Raw genomic sequence first — 18308 nt, 5'->3', positions numbered from 1 at the left:
GTCAAAGCATTTGTCAGTTGCCTCTTGTTCCGTGTTCATAACTTTTCCGTGTTCTGTGTTCAGTCTTTTCAGTGTAAAAGTCTTCGCTACTGACTGACACACTCATAAAGAAAGTCTTTGCCGCCATCTAATGGCGTAATAATGTAACTTCTGTTGCTGTTCACGGTTAGGGACTATTTTTTTCCGGCGGAAGGAAGGCTTTTGGTGAAAGTTTACTTCATGAAAGTTACATTGATACATATGTGTGGCTTTAATATTTGTATTGTGTGGTAACCGTTTTATAAAAGCAATAAGGTACTCGAGGCTAGTGCTGTATCGTGAATAAGTCACGGCTGAAGGGGTTACCTAACAACGCCCTTTATATATATATTAGTGTATACTAAGGCACTTACTTTACAATAGAAGTAAATGGGCCAATCAATAAACATTAAAATACTCACTGTTTCAATAGTATAGCCAACAATTTGTGTGAGAAAAACATTCTCTGTAAAATTATATTCATTTTGAAACTTTGCTGTCATGACAACAAGATGCTGTAAAACCCTAAAATTGCCATCAAAAATATGACTTAACCAGTTTTACAGCACACATAATACACAGTATTGACAGAAGAATTAATGCAAGTGCTTTTATAAAATTATGTCTCACTTTTCTGTCTTTAAATTCCTCACAAATTTGCTCCAGTCACTTTATTGCCTCACTGTAACCTTGATTCGTACTTCTTTTTTAAAGAAAATGAGGGAAAGAAAATGATGGGGTTTTTTTTGTTTGTTTGTTTGTTTGTTTGTTTTTGTGTGTGTGTGTGTGTGTGTGTGTGTGTGTGTGTAAATTAAGGCATATTCTATTAAAAATGCTTTGCACCTTCAATATCATTGATGACTTTTGAATATTGTAAAATATGCATAAAATAAAATAAGGCATATTCTATTAAAAATGCTTTGCACCTTCAATATCATTGATGACTTTTGAATATTGTAAAATATGCATTTGGCAGCATTTCATCACAGCGAAGGTTTGTTGGTCAGCCTAGTTTTTAATATCATCCCACTGGATTTATTTTCATGCTAACATTCGATGAAGGGAACCGTCTTACTGGTTGACTGGCTCATATTGTCATAATGACTTATCTAGGGTGGATGAAGTCCTGGGCACAAGCCTCAGCAACATGGCTGCTTGGCTCGCGATATGGCAGCGGGGATTATTAAAACTAATAGATTACCTGCCAAACAGAATGAAGACAAATGGAGGCAGCTGCATCACTTCAAGGTTGATTTTTTTGGTAACGTTTTTCAACTGACGGCGCATAGCTTTTGCCCTGCTGTTATCGGTGAGCTAACGAAAGGTATTTTCCTCACATGTGAGCACAGGTAATGTGTTTTAGGATCTCATGAAGAACAGTCCGTTTTGTTTTCAAGCCATCCTCTGTGGGTGTTTGTGTGTATGTGCGGGTTCTGTGCCCTTCAAAATGACGCCATAACACAATTAGTCATCGATCTCTTGTTGACCTCCCATGAAGTCCTTATCAATTTGTAATAACTTCCATGTGCACTTCTAATGCAATCAAGAGACTCACTGTGAAAAGCATAGCACAGGAACGTCCATCTGAGTTCCCACGGAAACCAATCATGGCTAATCAGTAAGAAAAATAATGCTGATGACACTTTAGACACAAAAATCTTGGTTTTTACTCCAGCTGACTCATCAATCGGCAGGGCAAGTGAGCACAGCAGAACTGGACATGTAAATCGAGGATGCTTGCTTAAAAATACCCTAGAACAGCAAAGACAACTGTTCATTGTAAATGATCAGTGAAAATCATCTTGAAAAATATTAGTATAATGTGTAAGGCCTTGAAGGTATAAGGTGTGAAAAAGAAGTAGATACTTCATTGTATTGAATGTACACTTAGTGTACTTTAAATCGTAAAGGAATATATTTAAAAAAAAAAAAAAAATGTACTTGCACATAATATAATATTAATGAAATAAAAGGCCACTTAAGTGTGCTTAAAGAGAGTACACTTTCATGACTATGGCTGCATCCTAAATCGCATACTTTCCTACTATATAGTAGGTGAAGATCATTAACGCAACTGATGCTGGTAGGTCCAGGGCTTCACATTAACTTTTTTGCTCACCAGCCACTGTGGCTAGTGGTTTTCCAAAGTTACTAGCCACTCAGCATTTTCACTGGCCACAACTTTGCTGTTGGGAAATTACATTTTATATGCTGAATGCATGGACGTAATATACTGACACATATCCAGTTATTACCCACCTGTTTACGTCCACTTAAGCCATAACCGACTGTATTTACGCTAGATACTCCACACGATGGGCATTTTGACATCTGTGTGTGCGTGTATTTGACTTCAGGCGCAAGGAGAACTGATCGCGCGCGCGACAGAGAGAGAGAGAGCGCACGCAAGAGAGTGCTTCTGTTGTGTGGCATTCAGCGCGATTCCGCCTATGCCGCCTTCACTAACAGCAAGTTAATCGATAAAGAATTGTAATTGAATTGTAATTTTGTGATACGACGATCTTCAACGATCATTTGGCTGTAAGCTGAAATTAAATTCAACCAGTCAAAGTTGCTAGTGGGAGTGGCTGTCTTACCCGCCACAGCTGAAAAATCTACCCGCATTTGGCGGGTTGGCGGGTGTTAATGTCAAGCCCTGGGTAGGTCACGTGATAATGACAACATAGCGAATGTAGTGTGTCGGGATTATATTCATACTACACACATTCATACTATTTAGACCATTCTTTTTTAGCTGTTGTACTCATTCAAAATAAGTAGCCTACCTACTCAAGAGAGTATGCGATTTTGTTTCTTAACACACTTAAGTACAATTTTAAAAAGTACACTTTGTATTAATGTCAAATTAAAAGTTTTACTTCAAAGTAGGCTACATTTTAAATCATTATGTTTTAATATTTTGTCATGCTTTGAAGAAGTAAACTTATTTTTATGTGTACTTATTCAAAACTGATATTATAAGGCCACCTTTTTACAAATAGGGTAAAAATTGGTGTCCTGTTTAAAGCACCCAGGAAGTGACATCACACTACATGGTCACAGGAAGGTAAGTAAATAATATCATTTCATTTTTACATGATACATTATATGATTTCACATGACTTAACCATTAAAAACTGTTACCCAATTTATTGTAAGAAAAAATGAACAAACAAATGTTTTTCTTAAATTCATGGCAAGTTATATAACCAATGTATTCTCCCAAATTAGCAAAAATTGCAACCCTATAATACTTAAACTTTTATATAAAATGGAGGTGGACATTTTCTTAAGGTTAAGCACCTCATTTTGCTGAACATGATGAAGAAGAATATATTTAATTTTTCAAGAGTTTCAAGCGAGGAACTTTAATCTGAGTTCAAGAAATCTTACAATGGAAAGTGCCACTGGTTGTCATGAATTGCTGTGTAGTATAATCCCAAGAATGATGCGTCACACAGAATGAACTAGAGAAAAGAAGCTTACACTACAATGAACAATGAGAGGGTGTGCACAGGGGTGATAATCAACAGAACAAGCAACAGGCGCGAAACTGATCAGAAACCATGGTAACAAACGATAAACGAGATCTCAGGGAAAATGAAAACAAAGAGAACATGACTGACACACTGCCGTTACTTTCAAACCAGTAATGACCAGTTATGACCATGTTCAAATTTAAGCTAGCCCAAACTGGTCTAAGCTAAAACTGCTATAGTGTTTGTCTGTTGTTTTTCTTACTTTTTCACGCACAAACTAGCATGATTAGCATTTGTATTTTTGTGCTTTGAGATGCAAAATGAAGGCTGCATCTCACAGTGTTAGAGCTAACAAATAATTTTCACAATCTTTGTGTTGTTTTGATATGAGAGGGGAGGCTAGTCTTGGTTTGGAGGGGGTTTATGAGTGTTTATCATTACATTCATGTACCGTACGCAGCGCAGTGCTAGCACACAGCTAATTGCTCCACCACCCGCTGCGTAAATGTGATTTCATTTCTGATAATTGCTCCAAATGTGATTCATAAACCAATCATAAACCAATTACTTACTATAATTTACCTTAAACCTGATTTTCCTCCTCCACAAACAGGTTTACACTAAGTGCTATATAACATGAACACAATATCTGATGAATGTTTCTTTTCTCCTGTCTTTTAGGTTTTGGCAGCAACTCTTCTCTCCAGGCCCCAGTTCTCTTGTAGCACTGGCCTGAACTCTTTTGGGTTACCCTCCGCTTTACGCTAAACGCGTTTGGCCGACATGTTTAATCCAGAGCCGCTTATGACGTCTGACACATATTTGTCAAATAGGATTTGAGAAATGTTATTCTCTGATGTTGCCGTGGCCACAACCTGCTGGTTCCAAATGACATTTTCAAATGAAGAGAGAGGAGCTGTGCAGAGATGGGCACGTAAGCCTCTTGAACGCAAATGCCAACCCACTGGCAAGCTATTATTCTGATGCCGAACATCCCGCAGGATAAAAGCTGGCATTAATTTATTTAAAAAGCGCTTGTTTTTCCTCCGTCATTTATGTCATTATGTTCTGATGTCCAAGGAATGTGGTCTCATTAACATAAAAATATGATGTTTTCTATATGCCGTGACCGGGATTTTGAAGGAAAGTCGCTCATAAACAATTTACAAACACTAAAGCTATCAGGAGATACATTTTTCCAACAAAGCTGGGCAGCTATCAGAGGACATCACTCAGAATGACACTGGACGTCTGATCTCTGACAGATTTATGACAGTGTCATGATTATAACTGTCACAAATGCTCTGAATTACAGTGATTACTGTGTCTTTCTGCTTATCACTGCTACAGATGTGAACACGTATGTGGGATTGGGATTATAATCTTCTTTCACACAGAGTTGCTGTAGGATTATGAGATCATCTGGATTGAGGGGTGAACAGTTAAATGCTAATTCTCTGATGCTCTGCAATACATTGATTGGAATAGTTTGTTTCCCGTCTTTGCCGGTTTGGTAAAATGGCAAATGTTACTGCAGAAAAATGCACTATTAAAACTATAGTCCACCCAAAAATCCACTCACCCCCATGTCATTCCAAACCTGTATAACTTACATTGTTGTGTGGAACATAAACAAAGCTATTTTGACCATACCATTTTGGTTCCCATTGACAAATATTATATGGACAAGAACTGAAACTGTATGGTTACGAACATTGTTCAAAATAGGTATTTTTTGTGTGTTTCCCAGAAGAAAGAAATGCATACAGGTTTGGAATGACATGAGGGTGAGTGAATGATGACAGAATTTTCATTTTGGGGTGAACTATGCCTTTACACTTAGAAAAAAAAAAAAAGCACACTTGCACTAAGAATTGAAGAGATATCAAATAAATAAAAACATAAAGCTTTTTTGGAATGTAGTTTTTTGTAATTTAATTGTTATCAATAACCATCATCATTGACCTGTTTACTAAATTAATGCCACTGTATTACAACACAAAGTACATTGATAGCTATACATTAAATAATGTCCATAAGGAAGAAAATAGTGTGATACAGTATAGTTCATCCTGCTAAATTAAAGATGAAATGCATTACTGAACTCTGAAAAAAAGGTCTGTCATAGCTACAATCCAAAATGGTAATGAAATATTTACAGAACATAAATAAAACATCAGTGATAATGTATATTTATATTATGTATAGAAGAAAAACGGGATATATATAAGGACACACCAGCAAAAGCGAGACTATTGAATGACAGAATGGCACAATAATGCTGGTGTTTGAGTCATTAATTTAAAGCTTCTATATTTGATGAACACAGATTTTAATGAGTTTACAGTAATAATATTTCAAAACAATTTACAAAAAGCACATTGTATTCACCAGAGGACACATAAATATTAAATTTTTCTCTTAAGATGAGTACATACATAAAAAGAAATGACCGATGAACTTGTGCAGAACAACTGCATGAATCATTTGTTTTTGAGAAACTTAGTAGCTTTCCCTTTATCATCATCCTCCTCTCTCTCTCTCTCTCTCTCTCTCTCTCTCTCTCTCTCACACACACACACACACACACACACACACACACACAATCTCTCACATTCTCATGCATAGAGTTGCAGTTCTGTTCAGTGTCAATCTCTTTAAGGCACAATAGCGCCATCATGTGTTCATTCACTTCAAATATTCATACTCCTTCATATCAGAAAATCAGGGGATCCTCAAATCATATAAAACATGTACATTAAAAGAGTCATTCAGCAAATACACTATGCAGCATGAAATCAGAATTGATAAGGACTAAATTACAAAACATTAAAATACAGAATAAATCTGCAGCATAAAACCAAAATATGTCAGAATTAAGGATATGTTATACCAAAAGTACTGTGTGTGTGTGTGTGTGTGTGTGTGTGTGTGTGTGTGTGTGTGTGTGTGTGTGTGTGTGCCCTTCTCGCTGTTCGCGGTCTGCTAGCCCTGGCAGGGCCTCTTATCTCCCACTGTTTCAGCATCTGCTCTGTACAGCCCCACACGAGCGCTAAACTTTGGCAGACAGACCACAGAGAGAGGGGCTCTTGCTCTGTGTTGAAATATGAAAATCACACAGATTCATTTACCAATGACAGCTTTTGTCATACCGCAGAGAGTGTAATTTTGTGTTATAATGTTGACTGTTGGTAGCAGATTATAGCATTTGTTATTCAGTGGCCCACTTTTTTACTTTTAGTACTTCATTTTGTTCTGTTTTCAGTTCTGAGCTGTTTATATATTGCAGTTTAAAGCTGCATGGCTGGAGTCTGTATCAGTTTAACTCAGTTAGCGCAGACAAAATAAAAGTTATGAGTGGAATTTCAGTCTGTGTTCAAATGACAATATGTCATCCAGATGCACGCAGTGAAAAAGCAAATGAACACAATGATTTTTCTCTCTTTTAAAATAAAATGTAATGTCAATATTTGTATAATGTCATGAAATGTGAAATGTCAAATTACTTCCCATGTTCAAAATACTTTCCCTTGTGAAAAATTAAGTACATTTTAGCATACATTTAGTAGTCAGAATGTTTGAACATTCTGACTAGCATGATATAACAACATCGGCTCAAGCGAGGAACTCTATATCTAGACTCTAGATATTATAGAGTTCCTTGCTTGAGCCAATGTAGCCTTCTCTAGATTCTAGAGAAAGCTATCTGTTAGCATTAACAGTAGCATTACCATACAATCTCAGTAGTAGATTATTAGCTTGCATAAGACCCCACAGAAATATGTGATTTAAAATCTGCTATCTTTGCACTCAGGCCAGTAATATCCCAGCTGACAGTGAACATTCTCAGAACTTTGGCTAATGTTTTGACAAGGTTATCTCAAAGTTAAGAACAAACGTTCTTCTAGTAACATTAACAGAGTGTACATTCAAAGTTATCTGGTCTTTAATAATGTTTTCAAAACGTTAGCACAAAAGCATTGCTAACATGCATTGCTAACATTGCTAACATGCTATACTTTGTTTATGGAACTTTTTTCTGAAATGTTTTAGTTTGTCTAATGTTCTTAAATGTTACTTGTTTCAGAATGTTCAGAGAAATTTCAAAAGTAATGTTCCCATAATGTTTGTAAAATTATAACATGAAATGTTCCCTTTATGTTCATATAAGCAAGAAAATAATTTTTTTTTTTTTTTTGAAAACTTTCAAATCTGGATGTCTTGAACATTTTTTCCAAAATAAAGTTTTTATAACTTAATGGGAACTTTAGCCAAACGTACTTAGAACATTTTTGTTAGCTGGGATGAGCCATAAATGACTTTGGAGATGCAGGAAAATTACATCATGATGACCCTGATTGGCTGATGGCACCATAAATGTGCAAACGTCCAAAACCCTTCACTAGCGACCATCCTGAGCTATGACGTGAAAGGCAGGAGAAAAATATAAAAATATAAGTCTATTTTTTGCTTTTAAAAGCCATCCGAAAATAATTGTGGCAAGAGATGGTGTAGTTACAACACATACCCAGCAAGGGCTAATGGGACCATGCAATCCTCGACCCTTTTGGCTCAGCCAATGGCGAGAATTTGGTGCAGAACTATCTGTTCTATTTCAACCAATTATTTTTTCAATTTCATTTAGTCATGCTGCTGACACAAAAATTACACACTTTGCCAATGAACAATGTAAGTCCACTGTCTCACCTGTATCCTGTAAAGTGAAGGTGGACTCTATCCTCCATTCTCTGAGTCCTGTGCATGCTCCACCCTGGGTGGCTCCACTAGCTTCTCATAGGACAACACCATCATGATCTGACCAGGATAAGTCACTGTTAGTCTCAGTGTTAAAGGTCATACAAAATGGGAGCCAAAATAAAAGGTACAAAATTTGTCCCTCATTAACATATAAATAAACAATGACTTTATATTGAATATCTGACACCAAAACTGCTAATACTGTTAAAGGTAGGGGAGGCAAATTGTTTTATAAACACTTTTTGTTACGGGCTATGCAGAGTTGTAGACGACACTGTCACTGAGTGCCGCAAACAAACAGCAGCCACCTTTTACAGTTCCTCCTGAATCAAAACAACGAATGCTGCGTTCATGCCATGTCGTAACTGTAATTACAAGATTGCAACCCGTGACGTTCTATCCGGAGCTGTTCACGTCCTCAGACTCAGATTATGTGTTTCTATGTCAACACTATCAACGGCAAAATGAATCTGCAGCAGTCAGGTGGTACAAGTAAGAGCTCTATAAGTTGTTTTCATTCATTATTTTTGTAATGTTTTGTGGTTTGAGATATGAGGTCATTTAACGCAGTCTCTCGTCTCGTGACTCTTTGCAAACTCTGCTGTGTGCATTCATGTGTTTTGGAGGAGGTGTGGCTTTGGAGACACTCTGAAGGGAGGGTGGGATCTCATTCTTTCAAATATAGCTTGCTATTGCTAGCCTCTCCGGAATTGCCTACGCTACCTTTAACATGAGTTTTTTATAGTAAATTATCACTAATTCAAAATGGACATTCATGGTAGTTTCAAAATTACATTAAATAAATATGAAACTTCTTGAAGTGTTAGGGCCTTGAGCACAAGATGAATAAATAAAATCAATCCTGTTTTTTTTTCTGAAGTTACATACCAACATATATTATTATTTATTAATGTAACTTGAGATCGCACAACAGTTTCTCAACACTTGAAGGCATTCTCTGTCTGATGAAATGTTTCTAATCTAATATTTTTACTTATTTCTAAATCACCCTTTTTGAAAGAAAAAGGCCAAAATGAACCTACAATCTCCACCCAATAGAGATTTTTTCAGTTGACTGGATCCGTAATAGACTCATTATGACTGATTCTGTAACATTATCAGAGATTTCTCTCAGTATGTCATAACACACATCATTTACCAGCTCAATTAAGTTTACATTTATTGCTTTGTAACAGTGTCTGTGTACACACCATGATGAGGGTCAGTAGAAGCATCATCATACCCAACATCACATATAGATTTCCTATTAGACCCCCTGCCCACAGGGGACCAAGAATGGTGGCCAGACCCCCGACTGAACGTCGCACACCCTGACTAAAGCCTGCAGACACACACACAGTCTTAGAATCCGCATGTAGTTTTGAATATTTAAACAGTGACAAAATGTGACACCTATACAAACATGACTTTTACGTGTTTACTCATCTATCTTTTTCTTATGTCTCTTATTATATTCACAATGGACTTCTCTTTGTTTCTCACCTTGTGTTTTCTCAGCTGTAACCTTAGAAAAGAGGGACACCTGAGACACGGCAACGAAAGGAAGTCCCAGTAACTGCAGGAACACTCCGATGATAAACTCAATCAACTCGAACACAAAACCACCTGATTAAAAGACATATCCATTGAGAATGAAAGTGATAATATCAAAGACCGAAATAGACCGACAGACAGACAGACAGATAGACAGATAGATAGACAGATAGACAGACAGACAGATAGACAGATAGATAGACAGACAGACAGATAGATAGATAGATAGATAGATAGATAGATAGATAGATAGATAGATAGATAGATAGATAGATAGACCAACAGCAAAAGACATAAATAGACAGACAGACAGACAGGTACATAGATAGACAGAAATAGACAGTCAAATGATAGGCAGACAGACTGACTGACCAACAGCGAAGATAGATAGATAGATAGATAGATAGATAGATAGATAGATAGATAGATAGATAGATAGATAGATAGATAGACAGGCAGACAGACAGACCAATGGCAAAAGACAGAAATAGATAGACAGACAGACAGGTACATAGATAGACAGAAATAGACAGTCAAATGATAGACAGACAGACAGACAGATAGATAGATAGATAGATAGATAGATAGATAGATAGATAGACAGACAGACAGACAGACCAATTGCAAAAGACAGAAATAGATAGACAGACAGACAGGTACATAGATAGACAGAAATATACAGTCAAATGATAGGCAGACAGACTGACCGACCAACAGTGAAGATAGATAGATAGATAGATAGATAGATAGATAGATAGATAGATAGATAGATAGATAGATAGATAGACAGACAGGTACATAGATAGACAGAAATAGACAGTCAAATGATAGACAGACAGACAGACAGATAGATAGATAGACCAATGGCAAAAGACAGAAATAGACAGACAGACAGGTACATAGACAGACAGACAGACAGACAGATAGATAGATAGATAGATAGATAGATAGATAGATAGATAGATAGATAGATAGATAGATAGATAGATAGATAGATAGATAGATAGATAGACCAATGGCAAAAGACAGAAATAGACAGACAGACAGACAGACAGACAGACCAATGGCAAAAGACAGAAATAGATAGACAGACAGACAGGTACATAGATAGACAGAAATAGACAGTCAAATGATAGACAGACAGACAGACAGATAGATAGATAGATAGATAGATAGATAGATAGATAGATAGATAGATAGATAGATAGATAGATAGATAGATAGATAGATAGATAGATAGATAGACCAATGGCAAAAGACAGAAATAGACAGACAGACAGGTACATAGATAGACAGAAATAGACAGACAGACAGATAGACAGATAGATAGATAGATAGATAGATAGATAGATAGATAGATAGATTGATAGATTGATAGATAGATTCATTCAAAACAGTTCCAAACTAATAATGCATATCATCGAGCTGGCACCAAACTGAGCAGGCATATTGTGTCTGTCCATGCCCAGGTGTATGCCAGTTTCTCTGGATGTCTGCCAGGCACACACACATACACACACCCTGTGGATTGGCCAGGAAGATGAGGCACCAGACACAAGCCCCGCTGCAGATGAGCAGCCCCACTGCCAGCACCACCCGGTCCTCCAGCACATGGCTCAGCCAGCGCACCAGGAAGAAACCTGCAATTACCTCCACCCCACACAGGCTGTACATCACACTGTTCCCCAGCTCACCAAAGCCAAAGTACTTCTGCGTCAGAGGGGTCACCATGGTCTGGAGATGAGAGCAGGAAGGGAGTACACAGACATCACTCAGAACACCCTAGCAACCACATAGCAACACGCTTAAAACAACTCAGAACAACTAATCACATGTCTTATATAAACACCACTCACATTTTCTTCAGGCAATGTAAAGCAAATGTAAGATCATAATGTATCAAGCACATGCTTTTTCATAAAGAAATTTGATGTAATGTGAAAGAAACCTAGGCATGATATATCTGAGGGTGAGTTAATGAAAAGGAACATTCTGAACTTTATTATCAGCTTGTCGTGTATCTAGGTCAGGCAACCAGGATAGTAAATGTGTGTCAATTTCAAATACCTGATTATATTAAATCAAATCTTAGATCAGCTTGCATAAAATTAGATTTAGTTGGTCCTACTACTGTGAGCCTTAATCAATCATAATTGGACAGACATTATTTAGTGGCTCAGATGAATTTAGGACAGCGTGGGGGGTCTGGTGACTGGCTTTCAGAAGTATTGTGCCCATTCAAAGCACATTTTGAATGCAACTTCTAAAATAACAAAAATAATAATATTTTTTATGATATAGTGTATGTGTTTTTATGAAATTATAAACTTTACATTTCTGCTTTTAAAAACTTACACTGTGTTTACTTACAAAGTTACACTGTGAGAGCCTCATTTTTTTTTTTTTTTCCAAACAGAATGAGGGATTTCCCCTTACATGTTAAGTTTCCATTATGCGCCAGCATGTTTCTACAGCAGCCCTAAATGGACAAACTGCTCTACAGAGCACGTTTCGTCACTATGTTGTTCTTCCAAATCATTCGTGTTTTTAGAGGCTTGCATCGTCACTACGTTGAATACGCATGTAGTGGTAGTAGTAGTAGCCATCTGGTTTATTAGAAGCAGAGAGTGTTCTTTTATTAGAAGTAAGAAGAAACCTCATTGCTTGACTGGATACTCTCTCCTGTCTCAGACGACACCTTTGTCTTGTGTCGGCCAGACGGCCACCTTAGCTTCTCCAAAAGGGAGGGGTGAGCGTCATTGGTTGCAGTCCGCAACCTCACTGCTCGATGCCGCTAAAATTTACACACTGCACCTTTAAGAAACGAGTCTCTATAGAAAGGGATCATCATATTTTGGGGTTATCAGGTGCTATAAGGTTTTAACATTTACATTTCTAGCATATTTTAGTATGCTGTTAGCACGTTTTAACCTGTTTCAAACAATTTTTTTTAGCACACAAGCATGTGTTTTTAACATTTTGTTGCTAGCATTTGTTTTACCATGTTGCTACTGTTACCATATTTTACTAAATTGCTAACATGTTTTAGCATGTTCCACATTTTGTTAACACAGTGATAGCATTGTTTTAACATTGCTAGCACATTTCTAACGTATTTTAACGTTGCAAGAACGCTGTTAATGTGTTTTAGCATAATGTTAGCATGCTGCTAGCCTATTTTAGCATGTTGCTCGCTGATTTTAACATTTAACATCCTAGGTAGTTGTTAGTCTTAAGGCTCTGATCTGAGTTTGGTGGTCATAGTTTGAAAGCTCTATGCTGCATTAATTTTAGAAATTTTGGTCTCAAAAGAAAAAGAAGCTGCTTAAATAGTAGATCAGTAGGTTGGCTTTGATAAGCCAACATAATTACTGAAGCCTGGAATACAATACATGATTTTTAACCAGACATTTGGCCCGATTTACAGTCTGGACGAGTCAAAAAGCTAGTTCTCGAAAGTTAGTGCCAGTTTGCAGATTTAAAGGAAAATCATAGTGTATGATGGGCACAGACTTTTTTAAAAATCTTTTTATCTAAGATTTTTTTAAACTTCAGACTATGAAGTTTTGAGAATATTAAACATGTTTGATTATTTTAAAGCTGATTTTAATACTTTAATACTACCAGACTTGAAAGTCTGGTAGTGTGTTATCCTCAGTCGTGTGTGATGCCCAGTTTTTATTCTGTCACCATTTACAAAGTTGGCAAGTAGTGTATATGAAGCCTAGTGTTTTAAAATCAGTTCAGATGTGTAGAGTATTCCAGCATTAAGTTGCTAAGGAGTGTTTATTCCCTTTGGTCATCTGGTAACAAGTGTACCAGGAATGCCACTGGTGCCAACCTGAAAAAAAGTAGGTGCATGATGACTTTTACCTCGAGTGCTGTCTGATTGAAGAGAGTGATGAACTGAGCAGTGAGGAGAACCACTACCTCCTCCCTCAGAAACTCTACAGAGAGAGAGAGAGAGAGAGAGAGAGAGAGAGAGAGAGAGAGAGAGAGAGAGAGGCTTTCAAGACATAAATGAATATAATGGAGATATGTACCACACACACACACACACACACACACACATACACACACACTGCAATCAATAAGGTGTTTTCAGACCACTACTCTCAGATTAGCACCTCAGATGCAATGAAGAAGAAATCAATGCCATACCAACTCAAACTGCTCTGCCAAAAAAAAAAAAAAAGCACTTTTTAAACCCTGGACTTTACCTCGACTGGCACTGAAGTTTTCAAAGGGGTCAGAGGTATCTGGAGGTGGGGAATCAGGAGGAGAAGGTGGGATTTCGGGTGAGAGCTGGGTCTCAGTCTGTTCTGGATGGAATGGGCCATTCGAGTCCACTGCTGTGGCTCTGTCTTCATCTTCCAAACTCATGAGGGGCTCATCTTCTTCACCTCTGACCTCTCTGAGGGGCATGTGGTGCTCAGGGAAGGAGTCCAGTGGTGGGATGTCCCAGTAAAGGATCATCACTGCAAACTGCATAAGCAGCCACATCCCACACATGAAGAGCTGAGTCAAAAGAGCACAAGGGCAGGAAGCTTGAATTAAAGAAGTCAACTTACATAAAATAACTTAAAAATTGCCACCTTGGAATTATAAGGTTCTATCTGCATTCTGAGCAGTTTTGAGATATTGAGCTTCAAAGTTTTTGCTTTCCATTCAACTTTGTAGAGCCTTTTTGTTTTCTAAATAAAAAGTCCCAAAATGTACACAACATAAAAAAAAAAATAAATAAATAAAAAATCACATAATGTAAATGTCACAGAACAAGAAAATGTAAATAACTCAGTTTTGACAAAAATTTCAGATAGAACCTTATAAATCCAAGGTGACGAAATGGCAAATAAAAATGTATATATTATTGGTAGTGCAATACAACTATTTGACAACTATCTCATTGGTTAACATTAGTTGATGCATTAACTCACAATGACTAACAATGAGCAATTTTTTCAACTTTTCATTGTAAGTTCATGTTAGTTAAGGTCCATTAAATAATATTAAAAGATACAACTAAAGTATTAATAAAGTAAAGTGTATTAAAGTATCAATACATGTTGAAATTAACTAGATTAATAAATGCTTTAGAAGTATTTTTTATTAGTTAACTTTATTATTAACTAATGACACTATTGTAAAGTGCCACCCACTTTATAATTGTCACAATTATGTTCAGTTAGTTTCACTTTCATTGCCTTTTAGTTTGTTTATCATCAGTTTCCTGTTTCCTTTGTTCTAGTTTCCCATCACTCATCTGTTACTATGGATAGTCATTCAATCATCATACAGCTGTTCTTAATTTACTTCATTATCACTGTGTATTTAAGTATTGTTCTCAGTTTGTTGTCAGGTATTGTTGTGTGTTACACGCTGTATTGGTGCTTGTATCTTCATGTGGATTACTTGAGTTTATTTTATTTATTTATTTGCGTCTTTTGTTTATTTGATCTTTTTGGACACTTCATTATCTTCATCTGGACAAAGACATTACAATAATAATGTTGCATTTGTTAACATTAGTTATTATGAACTAACAGTAATTATTGTGCATTAATTATTAATGCATTAGCTAATGTTAACTAATGGGATCTTATTGTGAAGTGTTACTGTGCATGGTATAAATGAGAATGAGACTTTTAGCATCACAGTATTACAAACGTAGGAGGAAAATTGTCACGAATATAATGTCACAAAGAAAAAAAATCTCCCTTTGATTTTTGGAGAGAAATATCAGTCAGACATGCTCTTATTTTGTGAGATCCACTGACAGGATGTGTGTTTCCCAGCCTTGTCCCCTAGCACTTTACACCAGTGGTTTTCAACAGAGATTGTATATTATAGGGAGATGAGAGGGTCTGTATCTCTTACCATTGGAGAAAGCGTAACGGCTAACTTAATCACATGCGGAACCTCTCAGCCTATTGTGTAATGGTAGTGACATCAGTGCCCGCCGTTCAAAACTCCTTCCCTGCGTACTACCACAGCCGGAGCCTTAGCATTAGCCATTACACTTTTTTGGCTAAAGGTTGCAGACTTGCCTTCCAGTGGCTTTTACACAACATCTATTGTTCTATCTGTTAAACAGTAATGCGGAACATTTGCTGTTGGTAATGCCGTAAATGAGTCCTACCTGTCGCAACATTCCCTAGTCTGCCTTCTCATAAAAAAAAATACACTTTTATCAAGCTAAAATCTATATAAAGTTCCCAACGAAAGTATTGTTTAGTGTAAAACATGCTGAAGATTAGCGAACAGGCTGTCGATTAATTAAATGATTAGCTATTTCCCCACAAAAGCTGTTTAATTAGCATAGTGAAGCATCCATTGACATCCATTCAAAAAACAGGTCTCCTTCCCTGCGTATGGCCAGAGGCGGAGCGTTAGCATTAGCCGTTACGCTTTTTTGGCTAAAGGTTGCAGGCTTGCCTTCCAGTGGCTTTGGTTTTCAATTCTGGTCCTGAGGACCCACTGCTCTGCACATTTTGAATGTTTACCTTATTGAACACACCTGATTCAGATCATCAGCTCATTAGAAGAGAGCTCCATGAACTGAAATGAGTGTGTCAGATAATAGAGATATACAGAATGTGCAAAGCGGTGGGTCCCCGGGACCAGGATTGAAAACCATTGCTTCACACTTTGGATGTCTCCCTCACTTGATCTGATGCAACCATTTCAGGTCTTGGATCCTCTTCTAATGATCTGATCAGAGGAATCAAGTTTCAATAAGGAGACATCCGAAATGTGCATTCACATTACAAGCCTGTATTCATCATTTATTGATTGATTGATTAATTGATTGATTGAGTGTGCGTGCGTGCGTGCGTGCGTGCGTGCGCGTGTGTTTAGAATGCAAGTACGATTATAAGAAATGAGCCAAAACAGACTTACCCCAGGTGAGGTGTACTTATTTACTATCAGTGGTCCCAATTTGAAATCACACAACCTTAGAAAGATATTGAATGCAGGACCTGAAAGTAAAAGGCTGTCTAAATTAAATATATGTATGTGTGTATATTACTGCCACTTATTGCATGGTGGAACACTGACTCACCAATCAGAAGTCCAGCCTGACGGCATGCCATGACAGCGGCAAAGACTCTAGCTCTCTCATCAGGCAAGGTAGTGCGTGTGAGGAATCCAAAAATTGAGGAACCAGCTCCTGCTCCAATACCTGATAGAAGGATGCAGTGTAATTGCAGTAGTAAGATTCATTTATGGACATAACTTGTGTATTATTACTGGCTGTTAGTAAAACATAATTTTTTAAAAAAATAATACATTTCGTGAAACATAAATTTTGTTATCAAGTATGTTGGTGAACTTTTAGTGTAATTGTTTATATCTTTGTTAACTTATATATATATATATATATATATATATATAGTTTGGTTGACCTTGTGATCTATGTAATCATGTGACTATGTGACTTCTTAAGATGGCTCCTGGACTAAGCATTGTTACATTGTCTTGCGTTGTTGAATGTTTATGGTGTTTTTTGGTTGGTAATTTCTCCTAGTATTCTCCTGTTTGTGTTGTTTACTGAATTAAAAGTTCTTTTTGAAGATTTCCTTCATCGTGCGTTTCATATCAAACACACACTGTTACTATATATTGCACAGTACTATATATATATATATATATATATATATATATATAGATAGATAGATAATATAGTACAGTGCAAAAGTCTTTACACCCCCCAAAAAAGGTTTTAAGCCAGTTATTTATATCTTTTGCTGTAGTGTGTCAGTATGAAATATCAGTTCACATTTCCAAACATTCATTTTGCCATTAGTTTTAATGATCCTGTGAGATTTTTGAATACACAAGGAGTCTGACAACATCTGGCGCTCCACACGGAGATCTGATCTCACCTTCATCAAATCCGTCTGTGATTACATGAAGAAACAGATGAAACTGAGACAGACTGTGGCCGTGTCTCCAAGATGCTTGAAGAAACCTTCCTGCAAAGCTATCTGAAAAATTATGCCAAAGTGTACCTAAGACAAAATCTGTTTTTTTTGTTTTGTTTGTTTGTTTTTTGTTTTTAAGTTATATTTATGGGCTTTTTTGTGCTTTTATTCGGAGAGGACAGTAGAGAGCAGACAGGAAAGCACTGGGCGGAGAGAGGGGGTCGGGATCGGCAAAGGACCTCGAGACGGGAATCGAACTCGCCATGAACGCATTTGCGCCATATGTTGGGACACTAACGACTAGGCTATCTGCGCCTTTAAACGCAAAGGGTGGGGGTACACCAAATATTGATTTTATTTAGTTAATAGAAGTTAAGTGAAAAATAAAATCTATTTATGACAGTACTTTTGAAAGCATCCTCACTTTACAGCATTTTTACACAAGTGCCTAAAACTCTTTACAGTACTGTATCTTTGCAGGTCGGTTTCTTCAAGCATCTTGGAGACACGGCCACAGTTCTTCTGGATTTAGTCTGTCTCAGTTTCATCTGTTTCTTCATGTAATCACAGACGA

The 18308-nt window shown here is 37.0% G+C and overlaps 1 protein-coding gene across 1 annotated transcript; it reads right to left on the bottom strand.

Annotated features, from left to right (window-relative positions):
• Window positions 1-8231: 8231 nt before the first annotated feature.
• Window positions 8232-14561, bottom strand: mfsd8l2 (major facilitator superfamily domain containing 8-like 2). Its single transcript, XM_051871026.1, has 6 exons — window positions 14030-14561; window positions 13683-13756; window positions 11330-11543; window positions 9759-9881; window positions 9467-9597; window positions 8232-8312 (listed from the first exon to the last, which is right to left on the bottom strand). Exons 1-6 carry the CDS (start codon window positions 14319-14321, stop codon window positions 8232-8234), a joined length of 915 nt encoding a protein of 304 aa, XP_051726986.1. The 5' UTR covers window positions 14322-14561.
• Window positions 14562-18308: the final 3747 nt, after the last annotated feature.

The sequence above is a fragment of the Ctenopharyngodon idella genome, chromosome 2 (assembly GCF_019924925.1).
Source record: "Ctenopharyngodon idella isolate HZGC_01 chromosome 2, HZGC01, whole genome shotgun sequence".
In the NCBI taxonomy this organism is placed as follows: domain Eukaryota; kingdom Metazoa; phylum Chordata; class Actinopteri; order Cypriniformes; family Xenocyprididae; genus Ctenopharyngodon; species Ctenopharyngodon idella.
This window is presented reverse-complemented; position numbering and strand designations above follow the sequence as displayed.

Coding starts and splice junctions, on each gene's coding strand:
- mfsd8l2 (XM_051871026.1), bottom strand. CDS start 14,321: ATGTGTGGGATGTGGCTGCTTATGCAGTTTGCAGTGATGATCCTTTAC. Junction 9,882..11,329: donor CTTCCTGGCCAATCCACAGG/GTGTGTGTATGT, acceptor TCTTTTAATCAG/GTGGTTTTGTGTTCGAGTTG. Junction 9,598..9,758: donor TACAGCTGAGAAAACACAAG/GTGAGAAACAAA, acceptor GTGTGTCTGCAG/GCTTTAGTCAGGGTGTGCGA.